The sequence below is a fragment of the Triplophysa rosa genome, linkage group LG20 (assembly GCF_024868665.1).
Source record: "Triplophysa rosa linkage group LG20, Trosa_1v2, whole genome shotgun sequence".
NCBI classification, from domain to species: domain Eukaryota; kingdom Metazoa; phylum Chordata; class Actinopteri; order Cypriniformes; family Nemacheilidae; genus Triplophysa; species Triplophysa rosa.
This window is the reverse complement of record NC_079909.1, coordinates 14,118,169-14,142,338: the sequence shown is the minus strand read 5'-3', so window position 1 is coordinate 14,142,338 and position 24,170 is coordinate 14,118,169. Positions and strand designations below refer to the sequence as shown.

The 24,170-nt window shown below is 38.5% G+C and overlaps 3 protein-coding genes across 4 annotated transcripts in view; all 3 read left to right on the top strand.

Annotated features, from left to right (window-relative positions):
• Positions 1 to 4,967, top strand: part of eif4g3a (eukaryotic translation initiation factor 4 gamma, 3a) — a 44,011-nt gene extending 39,044 nt beyond the window's left edge. For both annotated transcript variants that reach the window (XM_057361371.1, XM_057361372.1), the window contains exons 28-34: positions 44 to 169; positions 1,466 to 1,547; positions 1,691 to 1,789; positions 3,403 to 3,549; positions 3,642 to 3,723; positions 3,806 to 3,952; positions 4,039 to 4,967. In XM_057361371.1, coding sequence (XP_057217354.1) covers positions 44 to 169; positions 1,466 to 1,547; positions 1,691 to 1,789; positions 3,403 to 3,549; positions 3,642 to 3,723; positions 3,806 to 3,952; positions 4,039 to 4,220 — 865 coding nt within the window. In that variant the 3' untranslated portion in view covers positions 4,221 to 4,967. The remainder of the gene's footprint in view (positions 1 to 43; positions 170 to 1,465; positions 1,548 to 1,690; positions 1,790 to 3,402; positions 3,550 to 3,641; positions 3,724 to 3,805; positions 3,953 to 4,038) is intronic.
• Positions 4,968 to 5,938: 971 nt separating this feature from the next.
• On the top strand, positions 5,939 to 8,777 carry cstf1 (cleavage stimulation factor, 3' pre-RNA, subunit 1). The gene is made up of 6 exons (XM_057361998.1): positions 5,939 to 6,039; positions 6,465 to 6,649; positions 6,806 to 7,083; positions 7,215 to 7,412; positions 7,558 to 7,948; positions 8,122 to 8,777. The coding sequence occupies exons 2-6, from the start codon at positions 6,481 to 6,483 to the stop codon at positions 8,379 to 8,381; spliced, it is 1,296 nt and encodes a 431-aa protein (XP_057217981.1). The 5' UTR covers positions 5,939 to 6,039; positions 6,465 to 6,480; the 3' UTR covers positions 8,382 to 8,777.
• Positions 8,778 to 10,481: 1,704 nt separating this feature from the next.
• On the top strand, positions 10,482 to 23,735 carry cass4 (Cas scaffold protein family member 4). The gene is made up of 7 exons (XM_057362890.1): positions 10,482 to 10,820; positions 18,266 to 18,673; positions 19,848 to 19,925; positions 20,055 to 20,213; positions 20,833 to 22,086; positions 22,218 to 22,304; positions 22,464 to 23,735. Exons 1-7 carry the CDS (start codon positions 10,614 to 10,616, stop codon positions 22,860 to 22,862), a joined length of 2,592 nt encoding a protein of 863 aa, XP_057218873.1. The 5' UTR covers positions 10,482 to 10,613; the 3' UTR covers positions 22,863 to 23,735.
• The last annotated feature ends 435 nt before the right edge of the window (positions 23,736 to 24,170 follow it).

The following is a 24,170-nucleotide window of genomic DNA, read 5'->3' as shown; positions in this document are numbered from 1 at the left end:
TGTTACAATGAGGTTGAATGATTTGTATGTCTTGACTCTGTAGGTTTTCAGAGATGTTGGAGCAGGCTGATGATATGGCCATTGATATTCCCTTCATCTGGCTCTATCTGGCTGAGCTGCTCAGCCCTTTGTTGAGAGAGGGAGGAATTGCAATGAGAGATCTGTTCAGGTCAGAATTCCTCTGCTCATGTAAACACTCGGATGGGAATGGCATGCGTCGAGTCTGTTTGTTGTTTTTGTCATTTGAGATAAAGGGTCATTCCACCCCAAAAACCCAGTTCATTAAAAAAGAATTATGCAGCTATAAAGTTTGTTAGGTTTATAGATTTTGCTTTTTGGGTGGAATCTCTCTTTAAATGAATTATTGGTAACACCTTACAATAAGGTTGTATCTGTTGACATTAGTAAATGCATTTACTAACATGAACGAACAATTAGCAATATCATTTTTCAGCTATATTAACTCTTGCCAGTCAATACAGTTATTCATGTTATTTCATGGTGCATTGAAGCGATAGTTCACCCCAAATTTAAATTCGGTCATCATTTACTCGCCGTCTTGGCATTTTAAACCTGTCTGGCTTTCTTTCGCAGAACACCAAAAAATATATTTCGAAGAAAGTTGGTTACCGAACAGCGTCGGCACCCATTCACTTCTGATGCGTGGACACAAAACCAATGCAAGTGGGTGCCTTCACTGTTCGGTTAAAAACATTCTTCAAAAAATGTTTTGTGTGTTCTGCAGAAGAAGGAAAATCATACAGGTTTGAAATGACATGAGGGGGAGTAAATGATGACAGAATTTTCATTTTTGAGTAAACTATCACTTTAACTATAACTGTTACAATATTTGATTTTAAACAAGCATTAGCAAATGCTGTTGAAGTATTGTTCATTGTTAGTTTATGTTAGCCAATTCACTAATGTTAACAAATGTAACTTTATTGTAAAGTGCTACTGAATTATTTTGGAAACGCATGTATTGTTAAAGCTCCAGTACCAGGTCAAAATCTGCTTTTCAGCTTTTCGTTCCAATGCTTGTTCCTCTCTTGTCAAACTTAGAAAGAGAATTATGAAAAGATATTGGGGTTATTTGGTTTTTCAATTTTATGTCTATTATTAAAGACATCTATATGGATGTGTACCAGAAAAACATGTGTAAACAAGAAAAAACATGAAGCAAAAATATAAATACAACCTTTTGAAACAAAAGCAAGAAATAAATCTTAGTTTTTTAATAAAACCCCTCTGGTGTCCCCAATAAATCGAAACGCAGAATTTAACACTGTATATAAATAAATAAACGGCAGACTACTGGCTCAGCAGACACTTCATATTTTCTCAGTACTGAGGCTTTAACAGTTTGGCGGTGCACAGTAGATGCAGTGATTCCAGGCCCATGCCGAGCACAGCTGTCAGTGTGATTCAGTTTAGCATCTAATGAAGATTTGTTTTGTTTCTGCAGCGAGTTAAGTAAACCGCTACTCCCCGCGGGAAGAGCTGCCATCTTATTTTCTCACATACTGCACCTACTATGCAAACAAATGGTAAGCTCAATGGTAGTCGACGTAGAGGCTCTTGCATGATGCTGTCAGAAATGATCTTTTTTTAATATAAACTCACAACTTGAAACGAAAGGAGCTTTATTGTTGTGTTTGTGCATTTACGTGGCTTCTTGTTTTAAATAAAGAGCCATAGGAAAGTTGGTGACTTGTGGAGAGACTCTGGGCTAAACTGGGGCAACTTCCTGCCTGAGGGAGAAGATCTGACTGCCTTCATCTCACAGCAGGTGAGGAGGCAAAGCCAACAACCCCAGTCTTTCCAATCTGCATAAGCAACATGAGATGAAACCACACAACACAATTATCACCTGCTCTCTATCAACATTGCATGACCATTTCATGTGATTTCCTTTGAAGTTCTGTGAGAAACAATTTAAAGGACTCATAAAATGAGCACTTTCAACAAGTTGGTATGATTTATTAGGGTCTTCATGAAATGTCTGGAACATATTTTGATTAAAAACACTCAATGGTTGTGTAAACAAAACCTTTTTGCCTCGTCAAAAACAGCTATGCTCACAGCAACCCGTTTTGGTGCATGTCTCTTTAAATGATAATGAGTTACAGCGCACCCCACCCCCTTTCCGTCCAGCGTGTCAACACAACACACGTGTGGTACTGCCATGGCAATGGTTTAGCTAAATTATGTTTCCTGAACTCCTCTGCGGTTAGTTTCATTTTAAACGTCTCAAAACATTCGCCCGGAGACTAAAAAATCTGTCACAGCAAACAGCGCTCACGTTGTGCGTGTATGCTTTCATAAAGTCCACGGAATGCGCACCTGCAGATCTCAGCGGAATTACGTGGATTTAAGCGCTTGTCGTTGACAAGTTATAACGTTACACACACAACGTGAGAGCATAACTAGTATGCTGTGCCAGATTTTTCAGCCTAAGGATGAATGATTTGAGACGTTTAAAACGAAGCTAACCGCAGTGTTCGCCCCTGTTCATTAGCAAAACAAACAGCTTGCCGCAGCTGAACATATTAACACACATAATGAATTAACATACATACAGCTAAACTCCAAGTGCCCATTTGCCAAATAACATATAAATATAGAGTAAGTTTAACACTGGCTTTGAATGTTCTATTTAGCTTGTGACTGACTTAGGTCCCTTCGCTATCGTATGCTAACGCTATCCTCCTATATATACGATACATGTACGTCAATTCAGACTGTTGATAAATATTACTTACATCGGCAGTTTTGTCTCGTTCAGAAGGTCTCGATCCCTCTTGAGGAACAACTTTGAAGCTAATCCTGCTTGTACTGTCCCAGGTTGATAAAGCACTCCGGCTTGATGTGATTCGCGCAAACAAGCAGGTTTTACTTATGGTTTCTGAGGGATTTCCACTAAAAATAGATCCGAGGTTAGGACTCTGTGCAGCGACTACATTGCATGTTGTCCACGAACATTAGCCATGGCATCACGTACACCGCTCTCGCTTGTAAAAACAACAATGGCGGCAGCGCCATGGGTGGAATTGTGTAGATTAAGGGGCAGTAATATTATAATAAAATCCGCTTTGGACGTCACAATCGGAGCGAAATCTGAACGGCTCGGCTTGCAGAGAAAGGCTTACCAAAACAAAGTTACTGGGATCTTGTTTTTCACGTTTTCTGGGTTGCTAGATGCACCGGGGACCCGATTATAGCACTTAAACAGAAAAAATTTGACTTTCATACAATGGGTCCTTTAAAAGAAGCATTTCTGATGGCGTACAGGTTTTGCTCATCCATTGGAAGATGAGAACTTTCGAGAACTCCCTAATAACTTTGCAGGTGCACAAACGTACAGAACGTATTATAAATCAGATCTTTTTCTTTACTCTGCAGAAATTAGAGTTCACATTGTCAGACTGTTCCACTAACTCCTTGGTTCCGGATAAAATCAGCTTAAGCCCTGAGGAGTTCCTCAGACAACTCGAGAACCTCCTGCTGGAGGACATGACCAATGATGAGCAGATCTTCGACTGGATCGAGGTGAGACCAAGTCTTCTGTAAAGCTAAGAGGCTAAAAACATGGAATTCTAAATATAGAAACATTGAAACCTATTCTGTACATTTCTTTTTAGGCTAATTTGGATGAATCTCAGATGAGTTCCTATATGTTTTTGAGAGCTTTAATGACAGCCGTATGTAAGGCAGCAGTTACAGGTAAGAAAACTGCATATTGCTTGTATCCCTCTGGGATACGATTTAATTGAATGACTTTCTTTTGCAATCTCTTTTTTTTCAGATGAAAGCACTTCCTGTAGAGTGGACACCGCTATCATCCAGAGACATCTGCCTATATTACACAAGTACTTTGACTCGGACACTGAGCGACAGCTTCAGGCCCTTTACGCTCTTCAGGATTTGCTCGTTGCCTTGGATCAACCACCCAGTGTGTAGACATAATTTCTTTTTACGTATATCTTTGCATATTTTGAACCTTTATAAAATTAACGAATTTTCTGGATTATTCTGCAGATCTGCTCCGAATGTTTTTTGACTGTCTTTACGATGAGGATGTTATTTCGGAGGACGCTTTCAATAAATGGGAGACAAGTACAGAACCAGCGGAGCAGCAGGGAAAAGGCGTGGCACTAAAGTCGGTCACTACCTTCTTCACTTGGTTACGAGAGGCGGAGGAGGAATCTGAGGATAATTGACACAAATACTGTAGATGCCTGACACAAGCATTGAACCCAGACTATGAAAGTCTAGCCCTAGGAACGGCCAGAGTCCTCTACATTATGACTTTCAAACACTTGGCCATTTTGAGCTGGAACTCTACAACAGGAGGGAACAATATATACTTGTATCATATATATAGAAAATATTTTTGTTTTAAAGTTTGACATTTTTTGTTACTTTCAGAAGAAAAGACTTAAAAATCGGTTCTGAACTCTTAATTTATTATTTTTTTAAAAGGATGCGAATATGGAGTTCTATTTAACATTTGCAGGCAAGAAAAACATTGATAGAAATAACAGAACATGTATTATAACAATAATATTCATTTAGATGAAATGTGTAAGCAGCCACCCAGGATTTCACATGATTCACCTTAAAACAGGGTAAAGATTATCCCCTTTTGAAGGAAATAAACATAAAACCTTGGCTGAAGGGGATTTCCAGGATGGAGACGGTTAATGCTGTCTGGTTCAGGTTGTCTGGTAATACCATACCTGCATTAGCTTACTCAATGAACTTTCCAAATAAGAATAAAAATGAATATGCATCCTGAAAGAAAAAATTGTTCACATAGTTCACAGATAAATTGTATGCATTGAAGGTGAAATGCAAACAATTAAACTCGGAACATTTCCAGGATTGTTCAGTGTTCGTGTAATGAAGACCTGCAGAGGAAATGTAAAGCTTGTAAATAAAGACTGAAACAATGTTTAAAAAATAAACCGATGCTGTGTTGTTTATTTTGAAGGTTTTTTTTACAGGATTTCGCGATTGTCCCATTTTTATAACATGTGAATCTTGAACAGCTGATCTGGTTTTATACCATTTTCAAGTGCACTTTAACCTCTAACCTTATGCGACCCTAAAATTAAATCAGTTTACAATCCCTGCTCTTGTGTCAATACATAGGCAAACTGGCCTCTTACAAAAATACACTAATTCAATAAAACAAAAATAGAAAACATGCATTCAATGCAATTATCGTATGCAGGGCTGAAAATGAGAGGAAAGTGGGGGGACGGAGACCCAAAAAGTGAATCTCAAGGGGGACGGAGTTTAACCTCAAAATGTAGAGGAGGATTTCCATCTTTTATCAATGAATATGCCGCCAAACGTTATGCAGCTCATTCATAAATATGTGGCTTTTTTGCATATTTGGTTTAAAAATAAGTCAAACACAATTCCAGGGGTAGACAAGGGCAAAGATTTCAAATGAGAAAAACATATTATACAAGTGACGCAATTAAACATTTTTAAGTGCTTTGAAGTTGCTGGAGGTAATGAGTGTCCAGGTTAAGATCCTTGCAAAAAATTATGATTTATAATTTGAAATTTACACTTGGAGTTACCAAATTAACTGAAGGCAGAGGTCAAGAATGAAATTACGTTTTACGTAGCAGTATTTCAAAACGAACGAGCTTGTGTTCTGATCATGTGCATCATATCTACCATTTGCATTCATGGTTTGTTTTGCACTTCCCGCCCACCGTACTTTTGCCTCCATGTCGCCATCTCTGACTGAAACATACAAATGCGGGTTAATTTTTGCCGCGAAATCGTACCGGACAGCCCAACTTTTATCAAATCATTATTACTATTATTAAGTTGTGAGGTGGTTATTGGTGTTTTATGTACTCAATACTTTTTCCATTTAAAAACGTACCGGATTGCAGCTTCAGGAACTTTTAATTTAATTTGACGGGACTTTTAATTTATCCGGTATATTCCCATAATGCCACGTACGTCATGACGTAAGACGCACAAAGCGTACCAGCATCTCTGTTGAATAGTGTGGTGAGTCGTTAACTGTTTTGCAACATGAAATGAATGAATTCCATGAATATTATATAACTTTTGCTTTTTCTTTAGTCAAAAGCATGCGTAATTGAAATTGTTACGACGTTTTCCGTAACGAGTATTGTTTTACGACAAATGCATAACATAAAGGATCTATGTCTGTATTTCAAAACCTAGTTAGCTGCCTACCTAGAGAGCGTTTTGTGCATTTAAACGTAGTGTGTCCAAACCTTTAGGAAAGTTAACTTAATGATATAAACCGTAGTTAAAATACGGTTACTGTAGTAAACCCATGGTTATGCTTTGTAAGGTGAAGGTCTATGTAGGCAGCTTACTAAACGGCAGTGCTTGCCCAGGAACAAACAAACGGTTTTAATATGTCCTGAATCTGAGCATCTATATCTTGATGAATGTGCTTGCAGGAATAAAGCAGCAGAGATGTTTCGGCCCAAGCCCACACTGAAGGACAGACAGCAACTGTACAGGATGATCATCAGCCAGCTGCTGTATGATGGCTACACGACCATTGCCAACAGCCTGATCAGTGAGGTCAAACCCCCGAGTGTGGTGTCTCCATCAGAGCAGCTCATGCAGCTGGCCAAAATAGGTATAGACGGAAAGTGATTCAACGTCTGGTTATGTTAATGTGCTGATGCAATTTTTATTCTTATCATTTTCATCTTTTTCCAATGAAGTCTACAGTTTTCATGAGGAGTGAGCTTGTTTGTGATTTATATATGTACATTTTAATGTGGTTTCACAGGAATGGAGAACGATGACAGCGCTGTGCAGTACGCCATTGGTCGCTCTGAAACTGTGGCACCTGGTGTGGGAATCGACCTGGAGTTTGATGCAGACGTGCAGACCATGTCTCCAGAAGCATCCGAGTACGAGACCTGCTACGTGACTTCTCACAAGGGTCCGTGTCGTGTCGCCACTTACAGCCGCGATGGCCAGCTCATTGCGACGGGCTCTGCCGATGCCTCGATTAAGATCCTGGACACGGAACGCATGCTGGCCAAAAGTGCAATGCCTCTGGAGGTGAACATTTTGCATACCTTTTTTAAAGCCACTGAATCCTCCCACATTTTCACAAGACAATTGTGAGACAATTACTGTCTGACTTTAAATCTTTAGACTGAACAAATTGATGACAATTCTGCTTGGTTCAGGTGATGATGAACGAAACGGCCCAGCAGAATATGGAGAACCACCCTGTGATCAGAACGTTGTACGATCACGTGGATGAAGTCACCTGTCTATCTTTTCACCCGACCGAACAGATCCTTGCCTCTGGCTCCCGTGACTACACCCTTAAACTTTTTGATTATTCAAAGCCATCGGCCAAAAGAGCCTTCAAGCACATACAGGTATAAACTTCTAATAGAAAATTAAACGAATTATCTGCAAAATTAGTTTATGTAGTTAATAGCTGATAACATGGCTCTTTATTTAACGTATTTGAAAAGTCGTTTGTGATTTCTCATGAACAAACTATGCTCTGCCATTCCACAGGAAGCTGAAATGTTGCGCTCCATCTCATTCCACCCATCTGGAGATTTCCTACTGGTGGGCACGCAGCACCCCACCCTGCGCCTTTACGATGTCAACACCTTTCAGTGTTTCGTGTCCTGCAACCCTCTGGATCAGCATACAGACACCATCTGCGGAGTCTGCTACAATCCCAGCGCTAACAGCTACGTCACCTGCAGCAAAGACGGAAGCATCAAGCTGTGGGATGGGGTGTCAAACCGATGTGTGACCACCTTTGAGAAAGCGCACGATGGCGCCGAGGTCTGTTCGGCGGTCTTCTCCAAGAACTCCAAGTATATTCTGTCAAGCGGAAAAGATTCTATCGCCAAGCTATGGGAAATTTCCACAGGCCGGACTTTGGTGAAGTACACAGGTGAGCGACACGGCGTTGAGTCAAGATTTCTGTTCAATGTAATTAAACTTGTTCAAGGTCAATACGATCAAATGTTACTGGAAATACCATTTTTGTATAAATTTAAGCCACCTGGTGATAGTGGAAGCATGCTCTTTTACCACCTTATTCTCTTTGCGTGTCATTTCTGGCAGGCGCTGGGCTCAGTGGTCGACAAACACACCGCACTCAGGGTGTCTTCAACCACACAGAGGACTACGTGCTGCTGCCGGACGAGCGAACCATCAGTCTGTGCTGCTGGGACTCACGAACAGCCGAGAGGAAGAACTTGCTCTCACTGGGCCACAATAACATAGTGCGCTGCATCGTACACTCGCCCACCAACCCGGGATTCATGACCTGCAGCGACGACTTCAGAGCTCGATTCTGGTATCGCCGCACCACAACTGACTAAGACACTTGTTTTGAGATAAGATAAGAATGAGTTCAGCTGATCCCAATTCAGATATCCACAGTGTGTTGTCAAAAGACTTGACAGGCTTTGTCATCAAGACTGCATTTTTTAAAGGCGTCAAGAAGATAGTTGCCTATGAATTGATTGGGTACCTTGATGTAACTGTTGGATAGTTTTGTTTTACAAATAACAATTAGAGATGTGCACTTTTGCATTTTTACATGTTCAATTCAAGACCATTTAGTAACAATCTATACATTGAGCCATAATGTTGGCATTTGTTGTGTACATTTTATTGAGAGCATTTGTTGTGTAGATGACTAGAAAGTTCAATCTTTTTTTACTTTCAGTTGCAATAATGTGCTCTTTGTTTTATATTAAAAGGCTCTTGGAGAATTTTTGTGTCATTTGATCATTGGCATGCATAGGCCTTGCACATCTCCACGGTATGTGCATTGAAATTCTTTTACCACAGATATTAAACTTTGGAGTCATCCTGCACAGTTCATCTTACAGTTGAGTCTACAATGAGCTTTCAGTTTTCATATAAAACTACTACTACAGTACTACCTAAAAAATACTTCACTAAACAAAAATCTGCTTTGAACTTTGAAAATGTGACTTATTTTAGTTATGCATGTCTTTGGACACTCAATGCAACTTCTATCTTGGCTGTTTTAAAGCATCTATTCATTTCTACATATGTTGTGGGTTGTATTCTATGTATATCTTATTTGTGGTATATCTTTTTTGTGGTTAATGCTTGCTGCATAGCTCACACGAAATTAAATGGAAACCCGGCTCTTGCCACCAAAGGTGAAATGACACATTCATCATTTAGAGAAGCTGTACCTATGGTTAACTGTGCGAGATAGACAAGTTATGGGCAGCTTTGGTATTATGTGTTAATATGGTTGTCTGTGCCGTCGGGGCTAAATTGCTTAATATACATTGTCTTAATAGTTGACGCAAATGGGTAATTCCTCTAACAGTTTCAAGATCCTTCTTTTACTTTGCTTAACACACTTTTAGAGTAGTCCTTTAACAAAGCTAAGCTTGTAGTGAGTATCACTCGTTGTTTATTCAGATCTGTATTATTCATTCATTAAGTTTCATTTTAGTTTTGAGGAAGCACAAAATTCTAAAGAATACCGATATAACAGGATGTGTATCACCAAATGATTCAATTCATATTATTTTGTATAGCACTTTTCACAATACAAATAGTTCAGAAACTCTTGAGTCTTTAGAAAAAATCATTTATTGTCAGTGTGACATATGGATTACATTGCTCAAAACTGCCTGAACAGGGTGGTATTATATTCATTGTACATTACATTTATGCATTTGGCAGATGCTTAAAAGCGACTTTCATTGCATTATACTATACATTTGTTTTAAGTATGTGCAATCCCTGGGATTGAACCCATGACTTTGGCGTTGCTAGCACTATGCTCTAACCACTGAGCCATAGGAAAGCTTGTATATGTTGTATATGATAAAGGAATATATAACAATTCAATATTAATGTCAAACACATTTGTATGTTTTCAAATATGTTTATAAGTTGCTCTTAAAGGGAATTCTTTCATCATTTCTCTAAACCTGTACGACTTTCTTCTGCAGAACACAAAAGAAGATCTTTTAAAGAATGTCGGAAACCAAACAACACTGGCCCCAATGATGTCAATTGTATGGACACAAAACCACTGAGACATTTCTCAAAATATCTTCTTTTGTGTTTCACAGAACAAAGAAGGCCAAATAGGTTTTGAGCAACAGGGTGAATAAATGATGACAGAATTTTATTTTTGGGCAAACTATCCCTTTCAATGTCTACTTTCAGGTCCTCCAATGCTCCCACCCCCACAGGTCAATCTTGGGGCTCTTGTGTCGTCTTGACAACAAAGTCTGGAATACGAACAATCTGTCCCATTAAAACTATAAATCGCCTCACTTTTGTGAAAGGGCTATTGAAAATGGGTTAGAAGAACGAGGGAGTAATTGTAATGCTAAACTTTTTTATTTGTCTGACCAACTTCTGCTTTGCATTGGCTTCAGGAGACAAATAATCCGTCACATTTTTATAGAACTGGGAGGAGAAAAAAGAGGTGCAGTAAAAAAGAAAAAAAGGAGGTGCCATAAAAAGAAGGTAGGAGGGGCAAGCACAAGTGTTTGTTGAGGGTGATTCTGATTGGCTGGCATGCATGAGAGTAAGACACATCTCGCTTCATGCCACCGTCTGTCTGGTCACCGGGTTTATTCAGGCAATGTGTATGTGTGAGAGCTAGTGCTGGAGAAAGCAACAATCACAGATCTTTAGGCTGCGTTTACAGATGCTGTCAGACAAGCTCTGCTGTGGCTGTCAACTCTACATTAACTTTTGAATGGGATTTATCACCGGCTTGGCCATCGGACTCGTATCTTAAAACGATGGAGGTTAGTAGTTCCATTCATTTCTAAATCGTCCTTTCTTTTCAGAAATAGTCTACTCGATAGATCCCTGACCTGAGTTTTATAGCCAATAAGATTAAAAGCACTGACCGGGAACTCAAAGCATGCTGTCTGTTTCAAAGAGGAACTGTTTATAGGGCTTGCTGACCACCAACTGCTGGGACTTAACTTAAGATGTAGTGTCAGCCCCGGATTCCTGCTCCTGACACCCCGAACTTTGTATAGACCTGCAGAGTAACATGATACAGCCCCTTTAGAATGAAAGAGAGGAGAATGAAAGTTTATGGCTGTTGTTAGTGTGCTTCTCTTTGAAACTGGGGTTGAAAGGTTACAGACATCACACAAAACGTGTAAGGATATAAAACTTGAATTGTAGGTGCACATTAGCACTTTTACTACTTTTAATGAAGAAAAGGCTAAATCCTTGTTTTTCTTGTCGTGCATGGTTTTGAGGCCATTTTTTTATTTGACCACTTTCAGCGTGTCCATGTATTGTGCCATTATGTGTTTAGATTGCTCATGAGCAAAGTGATTAATCAAGTAATCAAAATATTTTGATCCTTAAAAATATTTGCAAAGTCTGGCTCTAGATTCCCTCTATTTGTGTCTAATTGTATTCTTTGTGTTTATACTTCTGTGTACACTATTGTCCACTTGCTGCAATCTTTGGATTGTAATTAAAGCGATTGTTCATCCAAAAGCAAAAAAACTGTCATAATTTATTCACCCTCAAGTTGTTTAAAATATGTATGACTCTTTCTTCTGTGAAACACAAAAGAAGATATTTTGATGTGATGTAAGTCAATGGGGGCCAATGTTGTTCGGTTACCAACGTTCTTTAAAATATCTTCTTTGGTTTCTGCAGAAGAAATTACAGCTTGTCATTAAACATTTGAAATGATATGAGGGTGAATAAATGATGACAGAATTGTATCTTTTTTTTAAGTGAACTATGCCTTTAATGACCGATAAAACCCTTTCATTTCCAGCTGTGGTGTAAATGAGGGATCTGCTGTATTGTTTACCCCTGATCTGCATTCACATATTAATATTGCGTGTCTGAGACCTTTATATTAAGTTTATTTTAAAGGGGTCATATGGCGCGAATATGTGTTTTTCTGTGTACCTGTCAGTACAATTGCTTTGGAACCTGATGTTCCAAATATGGTAAGAGACGTTACATTTCCGTCACTACGCACTGGTTAACAGGCCAATCATAGCACACCTCGCTTTTCAGAGCCATGAGCTTTGTAAAAAATCTGCGCGTTTCAGAGAGGCGGGGCAAAGAGGAGATACAAACATGCACGATATGTGGAAAATACAGCGTTTTTAACCTTAAATCGTGTATACACATTGCATTACATCTAGAACAAACGATAATATTTGTTTTAGCCGTGTCATATGACCCCTTTAAACATCTGTAGCCCAACCAACATTAATAGCCAATTCACCCACACAGATGGATCTGATGCTTCATTTCCCCACCTACATTTCCAGCATGACATCTAGGTTGAAGTGAATACTTTTACTCTACATGTGATTCAGGCTTCTGACATATTGCTTAAACAAATGGCTATAAATTGTTTTTGGGGAAATTGTTTTGTTTCTCAACCACAACTAGAACCAATGGAACATTTGACACACTGTACCAGCATTGACAATAATAGTAATGTTATTAACTGTGATTATTCATATTTTCACACTACACATATGATAATACCATAATTAATTCAGTGCAAGTAAGACACTTTAACACAGTGGTTGCCAGTTCTACATATACCTTTTGCCTTAAGAGCCACCACATTGGTTACATACTATTTCTCAGCCTCCCTACACTCGCATTTTGAGTGTGATTTATAGACAAAAGAAGGGAAAATCCAAAATGACCAATAACATTATTTATTTATTCAGTATTTACAGTATAAAACATCTACATTGACCAATTTACTGATTACACTCGTACCAAAACACAAATATTCAAAACATTCAACTTGCTCTTCAAAAAACAACTGTGACTTGGCTATATGTTGCTATAGGAAGAGGTTCAGAAGTGGTGAGAATGTAGATGTGTAAAAGCAGAAGAAACAATGGGTCAGGAAATCAAACTATAAATGCAACCCGGAAAGAAGAAAAAATATAAACTCGGCAAAACAGTCCAGTGATTGCATCTTACAAACCACTTGCCTTTATTTGCGAGAGATCATAATCATGTCTAGTACTATCTGCTGTTTATCTTTGTTGAATCTTATCATATTTGTCGTGTAACATTTCCTGTTATGCATTTATTTCAAAATACTCAACTGTCAAAAAAAAAATAACTTTAGTGATGAGTGAGCTCAACCACCGATATACTATGTCCAAACATTATTAGTCTTATACACTCCCCCGAAAAATACAAACAAACAGAGCCATGTGAATTGATGGATCCCAGGAAGCAGTCTATGAGAAACATGCAGTTTGTGAATGATATCAGTCAGTGTCACACAGGAAATACCAGGGGAGTTTAGGTCGGATGTAATGGGGGTGGAAATGTGGTGTTCAGTGACCTCTATCTTATCTCTTACCATCGTCCCCACAATTGTTAAAAAATTGTTGCAACATAAATGAGCTAATTTAAAAAAGAGAGAAGAGAAAAAACTCTTGTAGATGACATCATTTAGCAATGAACCAGTATTTTCTTCATTGAAATCAATTTGCTATCAGACTTATGAACGCTTTATATGAGAAAAAACATTTTAGAAGCTCAGTCTTTCGGCAGCTCAAAAACCATCCATTTGTTAACAGTACACGATCAAGTCACGGTTTATCACCTTTGCATGCCAATCTGCTACTGTGGTATAACGCTACTGAAAATGTGGTATTGACACATATGGCTACACACGGCAACATTGCTTAATGGTCCAATGTGCAATTTTTTGGAGAATCTATTGACAGAACTGCAATATACATAACTAGGTCTTCAGAGGTGTATAAAGAGCTAACACAATGAAGCATTATGTTTTTATTAGCTTAGAATGAGATATTTCTATCTACATACACCACGGGTCCCCTTACATGGAATTCGCCATGTTGTTTCTACAGTAGCCCTAAACGGACAAACTGCTCTACAGAGCGTGTTTTATAAGTTATCTCCTCCTGCAAAGATGTGAAAATGTGATGACATCTTAGTTCTGTGTCAGCCACCGTAGTGTTTCGAAAGGGAGGGGAAAGCAGTGGAGTGAGCTGTTGGTTGCAATTCTCACCGCTAGATGCCGCTAAATTTCATACACTGGACCTTTAACAGTCTTTGACATACTTTTACACGTCCTCCATGTTTTTAGGTATTTTGTGAAACCTTTAGCTTACACGAAGAACTTGCAGTTTATCACCATTGCATGCCAATCTACTATTGTGGTATAGCGCTACTAAAATATGGTTTTGACACCTGTAGTTACTCACACGCCAACATTGCTTAAAAAGTTTGTCGTTTTAATCACGTTTCTAAACCGCAAGGAAATTGGAAAATGAGTGGAATTTTCCTTGCATACAAAATTTGCATTAAGTCCCGGATGCCTCACATCTGAGCGTACTCATGCACAGTGTGGGAAAGTCTAATATATATTAGCTTAACAAGGCAGCTTCCTTCCCTTGTAAAGAGAGATCCGCGTTGCCATAGCCTGGCAGTGACCTTGGGTGTGCACTTCAAATATGTATGGATATTATTCCAAGATGAATTATTCCTCCTGTCGGAAATATGGGCCATCTACCTCACAGTCTTAAATATGCATGCTACTTTGCAGCATGTTGCTTTTGACAGTGCTAAAGATGAACAGATCTCATGTCTGTGCATCAGATGTCTGTCAAGTTGCATCATTCCTCACATTTCTTCTAAGCTTGGTGTTGTAGCAGATGGGCTGTACTTTCACACATGAACTTTCACATTTGGGTTGAGAGGTTAAGCATGTTTTACAGGTTCTGTTTCGTGTAAAAAAGTAAGAGAAAGGAAATGCACGTTTCGTGTAAATGCTAATATTTACTGAACAGTGAACACTGAACGATTCACGAAGAAACATTTTAATTTGGTGTTTATTCTGTATAAAGTCTTGAGTACCTGTAGCTCAATTGGTAAGACATTGTGCTAGATTGTGGGTTTGATCCTAGGGAATATAATACTAAGAAAATACTAAGACATGTATAGACTAAATGCACTGTATGACGTTTTGGATAAAAAGCGTCGGCCAAATGCGTAAGCGTAAATTGTACTATAAAAAAAAACAAAGAAACATGATGTATTGAGATGAGTTCAAGAGGTCACTGTTTTCATCTGTGTCAAAAGGGCTAGTGCATCCAAGACTGATAATCCTTTCATCATTTATTCACCAAACATAACTTTCTTTCGTCTGCTGAACAAAAATGATATTTTGTAGAATGTTGGTAACCAAACAACATTGGACCCCATTGACTTCCATTGTATGGACACAAAACCACTGAAACATTTCTCAAAATATCTTCTTTTGTGTTCCACAGAAAAAGAAGAGACAAATACAGGTCTAAACGACGTGAGTGTGAATAAATTATGACAGAATTTTTATTTTTGGGTGAACTAGCATTCATTGTGCTTAGTCACACATTTTTTCAGTGCAAGAATGCATTTAAGCCACTAATAATGCTATAAACCTGGATTTTATTATTATTTTAAAACATAATATGGCAAATACAATAATAATTTTTACCTCACTGACACTGTTCATTTACTATGTGAACAACACACGAGAGAGAGAGAGAGAGAGAGAGAGAGAGAGAGAGAGAGAGAGAGAGAGCGAGAGAGAGAGAGAGAGCGAGAGAGAGACAGCTGCGTGTTGAGAGACCACCTGTCGGGGTCTGATCTGCACAAGCAGGCGTGTGCAGGCATCCCAGCTGAATCTGACCTCCTTCCACACTGTACATTCACAACACACGCAGTCCAAATAAAAACTCAGAAATGTACACACTCGGCAGTCTTGCCTTGAAAGACACGTGAGCAGTCGTACGAATACACATTCTTTTGAAAGCATTACTCCCTTATGGTAAAATCAACATGATATTGTGTTCATGAAGGCATATGGGGCCCAAAAGTCTGAAACCACAATGAAAATGGGTTAGCTTTCGTGCTTTTACTAGGCAAAAGAGGAAACTTATTCAAATGATGTCAATAACATAATTTATACAGTAATGAAAATGTTTCCACTAGCGATCTCAGACTTCATGACCACATTGTATTATTTTTCTGCAAGCGGAACCACACATTGCTCGTAAACATGCATGTATAACATCTGCCCTAAACACAATTATGTTTTTTTTGCTGCAAAGTTTCCCATGCTAACACAAACCATGCTGCGACTGGCCTTGTGCTTGCGCTTTGGTTTGTGTGGGTTAGTAGGAGGGCCTGTGGTTTGTTGTGGTCAGCATGCAGAACCCAGTGTGTTGCATTTGGTTGCGATCTACTGGCTTGCAGGCAGAACAGGTGCTCGCTACGTCAGCCCATGAGGAGTGAATGAGGGCTTTGTCAGAAGATTCGTCCACGCCAGCCATTTAAGGCAGCGCTCGCGTCTGACTCTTATCAACAGGGAGTTGAAGATCAGGGAAGGAAGGCTGTTGTGTGTGGGGGAAGAGGATGCGTGGTGGAAGGGTTAAGATGAGACACGGAACACAAATGCACACACACATACACACATGTACATGGCACTGATAAAGGACTGGAGGCTAGAAAGACTTTTTTTATCGGGAATTGCAAAACAATTTAGGGAGAGTTCACCCAAAAATAGAAATTCTGTCTTCATTTACTTACATTTATTTTACAGTTTAACTTTCTTCCTTCTGCAAAACACAAAATGTTGGTAACCAAACAACACCGGACCCCATTGATTTACACTGTACGGACACAAAACCTCTTCTCAAAATGTCCTCTTTTGTGACCCAGAGAGGAAAGAGTCATAAACATGTTTTAAATGATGACAGAATTTTTATCACTTTAAAGACCTACTAAAGTGTTTGATGTGTTGATGTCATTTCCACTGAAACAGGAAGTTGAACTCAGCATGATTAAGTGGCTCCTCTCATTTCAGTTTACCTCACAGCCTTTAATCTGATAAGCTGAAGTACAGAATGATAAGTATCGTTGATGTGTTATGGTGATGAAAGAGTTTTGTTTGCATTTATCTTCCGAATGCAAATGTTGTCAAGCACAATATAGTTTTATAGATAGAAATATCCTTAAAACAATCATATTCATCATAAAAGCCAACAAACGTCCATTTTGATGTTATATTGTGTTCACAAGGCCAAGAGACAAGACCCATTTTTTACAGCAAGTTTACAGTAACATGTCAGATGTTTTCATTTAGTTACCAGAATATACCTTTAAAAGATGATGGAGGTTTATTTAGAAGTAGTCATTTTTAGTCACATTGCAGAGTCCACCTAAATGCTTTCATTAAACTACATCTTAAAAAGTCAAATAAAGAGTCTCTCAAAGTATCAACATCCTCCTTAATATCACACGTTGACTGTCTCTAATAATTTCACATGTGAGGTTCCAGGTTGCTAGCAGCTTGTGTTCATAATACAAGGGTTTCGTTCATTACGTGTTTCAATGCTACCACTAGCATGTGATGAATTTTAAGAGCATGTGTGCTGTTGGCGCTGAGGAATTTCTGAGCACATGGAGCGCGGTTTAAAGGGACGTGTGCACATGCTAGAAGCGTGTGTGTGGTGCTGTGTGCTGAGTGAGGGGTTCTCCGAATGCCACAACAGACATCAGATCTCTCATTTCTTGTACGATTTGCAGGTGCAGGTGTTTGTGCGTGTCTGCGGGACTGTTTATAAATAACCGAATGCACAATTGAACCTTCGGATATGCTATGGAATCTACAGATGTTCAAAGTGGATTTGAATGGATTCATTGTTCCCAATGGTTTCCACATCTAAACAACCTAAATCCATTCTGAATTAAATTCTAAATTAGAAAAAAAATGTAGACGTATAGGGAAGAAAGGGGAGGATGTTTCCTTTTCCTAAAGGAAATTGTCGCAGGAAGTGAAAACAAGTTTGTCATGTATACGCCTATGCCCAATGTTTCTATTCATTATTATTTGACTATTGAACAGGAGAGTATCAGAAATAGACTTCTGTGCTTCGTCGTTTTCACAGTTGTATTTGGGTTTAATTGAAATAACGATATCTTTTAGTAAAAATACAACAGTGAACAAATGCATGATGTACACCAGATCCAGATGACTTAAAGACAAAGGGATATCAGGGAATTAAGTTGCAGACATTCTTTCACAAAGACTACGGAGTCGTGCCTAGCTACCCAAGGGCCCATTATCCCTGTGACAAAGCCATTATGTGTTCAAACGTCATTACGTGTCATTGAGCCAATCCACTCCCATGTCTTTTGTGTTTTCTTTCAGACCCTGTTTGCCAGAGCACTCTTTGACAACACGGCTGAAAGTGAAGATGAGCTGGCTTTTCGCAAGGGTGACATCATCATGGTCCTTGAAAGAAACGTGGTGGGAAGCACTGGATGGTGGAAATGTTCTGTTCATGGACGAAAGGGTCTGGCACCGGCGAACCGCCTGGGTCTCCTTTCTCCAGTACAGGCTGAGACACTTTGTGCCAACTTAAGTACTGAGTGGGATCCCTTGGGTAAACAAAGCAACAAGAATATCTATCAAACCCCCAAACCTGCCAGGCTATCACCAGTGGATCCGATTTATGAAGATATGAATATGATATATAAGCTGTCCTCACCACACATCCCTTCAGCAGATAAGCACATGTCACAAGAGGATCAGGAAGGAACCGGCTCTCCACGTGACGTAAGCGCCTCAGCTTTTAGTCAAATTTTGGCAATTTTCATGAACGGTGTAGAAAACTAAGTAAAAAACCTATACGTTTGTGAGCTGTTTTATTTTCTATTTATTTTTCCTGAATGATCTTGAAGTTACATTTTAAATATTTAAAATTTTGAATAACTTTAAAATTAAATTAATTTAAAATAAAAAACTAATTAAAAAAACTAAAAGTTTTCATATATTTAAATGTGTTATATATTTAAAATATTTTTTTTTAATTAGTTTTTATATAAGTACAAATATGTGTACGCCTTTGATTTTTCTTACAATAATAAAGTGAAAATGTAAAACATTAAATAAAATTGTTTACTTTTCATGCCAAAAATCTCCATCCTAAGGGGACTATATATACATTACATGCGTTTAAACTAGCTACTTCTTATGCTTAGTTAAGTTAATGTTATGTTAGATAATAGTTTATCAAACACAAGTCTCACATCAAAGCAACAAGACTTGACAGATTTGTTTTTAATGCATTAAAAACGTGTTTATTGCACAATGTTTATTGCACAAAAAAGTTAATTGAAAATGCCATTTAATTCCATGTTTGTTTAAACACAACTTAATTACAAAAAATGGGTTAGAATATGTAGATGATTTAATAGATGCAGGGAAACTAACAAGCAATGCCCTGAAAACCCCGACTGGTTGAGAGGTCACAGATGGGGACCAGGGCCGTGCTCACTCTCTGGGGACAGGTATGTAGCACAAAAGCTTTATGAGCTTGTAAAAGATCAGTAAAGACAGAATTCAGACACCACTAACTGCAAACAGAAGTAGTAGAGTGAAGAGAAAGAGAGGATAGAAAGAAAGGGAACAGAAAGAGAGAGAGATAAAAGTGTCTATGTTACTGTATACTGTGGTTATAGGTCAGACAACAGTGTGTTCACATGTGGCCTATTTCCCCTTCTGCTTCAGGGAGAGATGTTTACCTTTACAGTCATCCTCCACTAGTTTAAGTGTTGCATGGCTTCAATTATAGAAGTAGGTTAATATGGTACACTTACTGTAATATGCACTGCATTTTAAGGGTCCCGTCTCTTTGCTAAGTGGGCCACATAACATCGACTCCAAAGAGTGTTTACCTATTTTTTGTGGGGGGGGTTATACTTAAGAGTTACAGTCTTACTTTATGCAGGCCTCAACGACTTACTCCAGAATCGGTGCAGAACTATATGATGTTCCTAGCTTGGTTAGACAAACATCCATGTTTACAGTAAGTCATTTTGAGGTTTTCTTGATTTGCCATTTTTGGTTAGTCGATCATCAGACAACTGTCAGTTTACAAAATAATCTATGGATAATAATACATGTGATAAACTGTGTAACTTATTTTCGTTTAAAGCCATCAACATTGCAACCATCTTTGCAAAGGAAATCCTCTTTGATATCTACAACAGAGATTCCTAAGAGATATGAAATGCTACAGAGATCTACCACACAAATTCATAAGAGATATGAAACGCTACAGAGCAAGAGATGCACCAATGCAACCAACCAGAATGTAAGCCAGTGTATATATCTTGTTAATGATCTTTATTTGATATCACACAAGTTTCATTTAATATATACTGTACACTACAGCGATGGAAAATATTAAGAGATCACTCCAGTTTTTATTTTATCAGCATTTCTACATGTATGGTGTCCATTAGTTGAATTTCAACTAAAACAAATCTCATCCAACAGCAATGATAAAAACTGAGACAATGCAAAGACGCATAAAAGTTGCAAAAAAAACCACCATCATATATTCCATTTTTTTAATTATTCTAAAACATGTGAAACATTAGTATTACGTTGTTTATACACAAATATGAACTTTTTTAGTTTTTTAGTAGTATTCAAGATTTCAAAGATTTCATCTTTTTTGTTATCTTGTCAAATTTGTCCCATTTCAATTTTCTGCAAATATTTTTTTTTATTTAGAATTTGCATGGGAGAAATGCTATCTAAAGTTTACACAAAATAATAATTTTTGCTTAAACATGAACCAATAAATAGTAAAGTTAGAAAAACTGAAAATAGTTTTTTTGCATAGTCATGAAAACACTAATGAAAAAAGTAATTTGTTTCTGAACTCTGAAGTGACCATTCAAATCCATTTTGCTTTCTTTGTGTAGGCCTGCAAAGCAGCACCACTGGCTTCCCAAGACCCCAATTATGACATTGTATTACCTTCCATCAGTGAGGACAGTCAAAAACCTCAATTTGGTTATAGTACCATGCCAAAACCTTCAAAGTCAGAGTGGATTTACGACGTGCCAGTCTTCATGCAAAAACAAGGTGCTGAACCAGGTCATTACGGCACAATGCCACCCAAAACTATGAACTCGAACAAGCCACTTTACGACGTTTTGCCAACTCATGTTTGGCCTAAAAGTAAAGACACTCTTACCCAGCCCCTCTATGATATTCCCAAACCAAGCAGTGCTGTGCAGACTTGTGTAGACACTGATTCAAGCACCTACGATGTCCCACCTTGCCTCAAACGAACAGAGACCCCCGCATTACCAAAACAACACAGCGTTCCTGAAAAAAACTCTAACAGCAGCTATGAAACCCTTGAAGGATTCAGGAGTAGAACCGGACCCACATGTGAACAGCTTCCTTGTTGGCGCTCAAGGAATCAGACTTTGCCCAGGCCGCCTGTGAGAAGAGATGATGATGATAGCAATGACAACCAGAGAAGCTCAACAGTATCCACCTCCTCCACGGCATCCAGCTCCTCAAGAAGTTCCTGCGACTCCTTCCTGCTCAGTTCCCCCGAACCCGAGCCCTTCCGTGAGGTTATGCTTTCCCAAGAGGAAGTTGGCCAACGGCTGCTCGAGCTGCAGGACGCCGTGTGTCAGTCCGTACCCAAGCTGATGTTGTTCGTCAGCAGCCAATGGAGAATCAAGGAGCACCTCAGTCAGCACCTTCAACAGATCCGCTTGGCTACCGAAGAAGTGACGGAATCCATCACCTGCTTCATAAACTTCGCCTTGGACGTCAGAGGCAACGCACAAAGATTAACGGATTACAACCTGCAGACGAGGCTCCTGAAGCAGCTGTCCATCGTTGAAGACTCGGGTTTGATCCTGCAGCAGGCTGCAGATGCGCTGCGAGATACGGACTGGCTCCTGGAGTCGCTGGCTCAGGATGGTGGGCATTTACAGACACCTGACCACTTGGAGCGGTTTGTTATGGTGGCTCGTACTGTACCCGAGGACGTGAAGAGGCTGGTGTCCATCCTGAACGCAAACGGGAAGCTTCTTTTCAGAATGCCCGTGAAGGAGCTGGATATGATGGAACAGACTGGCTTTTCTCAAAAGAGAATTTCAAGCAAACGTGAAGTAGACTCAGGAATAGATGATAGTGACTATATACAACTTCAGGTAGTCAAATCACACCTTGACATCCTTTTATACCAGTTCTATAATTTATGCTGCTACTACTACTACTATACTAATAACAATAGTTTTTATTTATTTATAACATTTTAACCATTGTTGTTGCTTTTCAACAGACAAAGACAGAAGATTTTGACCAACTACCAAAAATGTCAAAAGGCAGCTTTAAACAAAAGAAAAATGTTGATACCTTGAAAAAACAGGTAATTTCTATTTCTCAAAGTAATGTAGATGAATACAAATGTGACCTTGACACCAAATTGACTATTTCTGTTAAACTCCAGTGTACAGCTTGCATTATTGTGGTAAAGTTGATATTGATTTTGACCCTCCAATTGACCATATATCTTTCTAACTAACAGTCTCCTAGCCCCTGCTGTCCACTCCAAATGTCAAAGAAGCCTTTAATCTCTGACCACTGCAGACTGTATTTCGGAGCCATTCAGAAGGCGATCAATGTATTTATAAGTAGTCTAAATGATGGTGAGCCCCCTGAAAAGTTCATATCCCACAGCAAACTGGTTATCATGGTGGGCCAAAGACTTGTGAACTCACTATGTAGTGAAGCTAAAGGTAGAGAGGCCAGCCGGGAAATGTTGTCTATGAGCAATCAGCTATGTGCCCATCTCAAGCAACTAGCCATGGTCACCAAGAAAGCAGCTTTGAACTTCCCAGACAAGACTACACTGCAGGAGGCCCAGGACACAGCCAAAGAGCTGGCGCAAAGGGCACAGCACTTCAGAATGTCACTGGATGTCTGAACAGTCGTACTGTATTGTTTTTATCTTAAGGAGGTGGGATGTACAGTATATATGCGAAATATCTGAATCTTTTAGGTTTGTATGTGAGTCTATACCAGCCATCCTTACACCCCACAAAATGTTGTAGTTTTCATTTTAATGTATTAGTCTGCAAGATGAGGCCATTTTAAAAGTAATAAAAGGACCACTTATAATTATGATTTATTATGACAGATGATGACATAACAGTAAGTGATATCTAGTCATTGATGTGTAGATGTTAAATATATAGTTAAACACTTGCATCTATTTATCTTATAAGTGTACAATGTACTTGCCCAGCCAAACCTCAGACTTTAAATGATTTAAGCAAAAATTGCACTTTTATGATGCCCAACACTGTAAAAAATCCTTGGTAATCATTTTTAGTAGGCTAATAGAGTTAGGCAAAATGTTTGTTACTACTCTGTGTAACATTTTTGTACAATAACTTAAGAATCAGCGTTTGAACAAACTGTACATATTTTCTCTGCATACAACTTTGAATACAACTTTTTAAATATGCTTTCCAACCTTGTTTCTTTGTTTTTCAATATTGTCTTTAACACACTGTGAGAATGCAATATATATCAGGGAATTTTTCTTCTCGACACAAATAAACCGTTACCTACATGCAATTTCGTTTGTATGATATAGAATATACAGTATATGATATATGATATAGAAGAGTCTAATTGTATCTCAATTGTTGAGGCCTAGTGTTTTACATCGACTGTTGTAAATTATTTTACAAATGTGTCCCTAACAAATAATCAGGTTAGTTAGGTTTGGACTCTGCAATAAGGAAACGTTATCGCTATAGCTTTGGGTTACTACCTGTAGCTCAATACAGCATTACGTCAGCAACAAAGGTCTTGCATTCGTTTGGGAAAACACATTCTGATAAAATATATAGTCCTACCTTAAATGCAATGTCTCTTTTTAAATAAAAAAATCTCCCAGGCGCATACGTGAAAATTGATGACAGTCTGCTTTATATTTTACAATTATAAATAGGGCATTGGCGCCCTCTATCTAATAAACTTGGGAAAAACATCTAGTTTTGCAACTTCGATCAGCGCTCGTGATTGGCTGACACAGATTAGATTTTTAATAAAGAAATTAAATATTTTCAAATATTTTATTTTTTAAACCACGCATTATTATGGACATAAAACGTCGTGAAATAAAATTTGTTCAAAAAGACAATAAGTCGCCTACTACAGCTAACGAATAGCAGCAATATTTACTAGTATACAATCGAAAGTATCACAGTTATCACAACTCGTA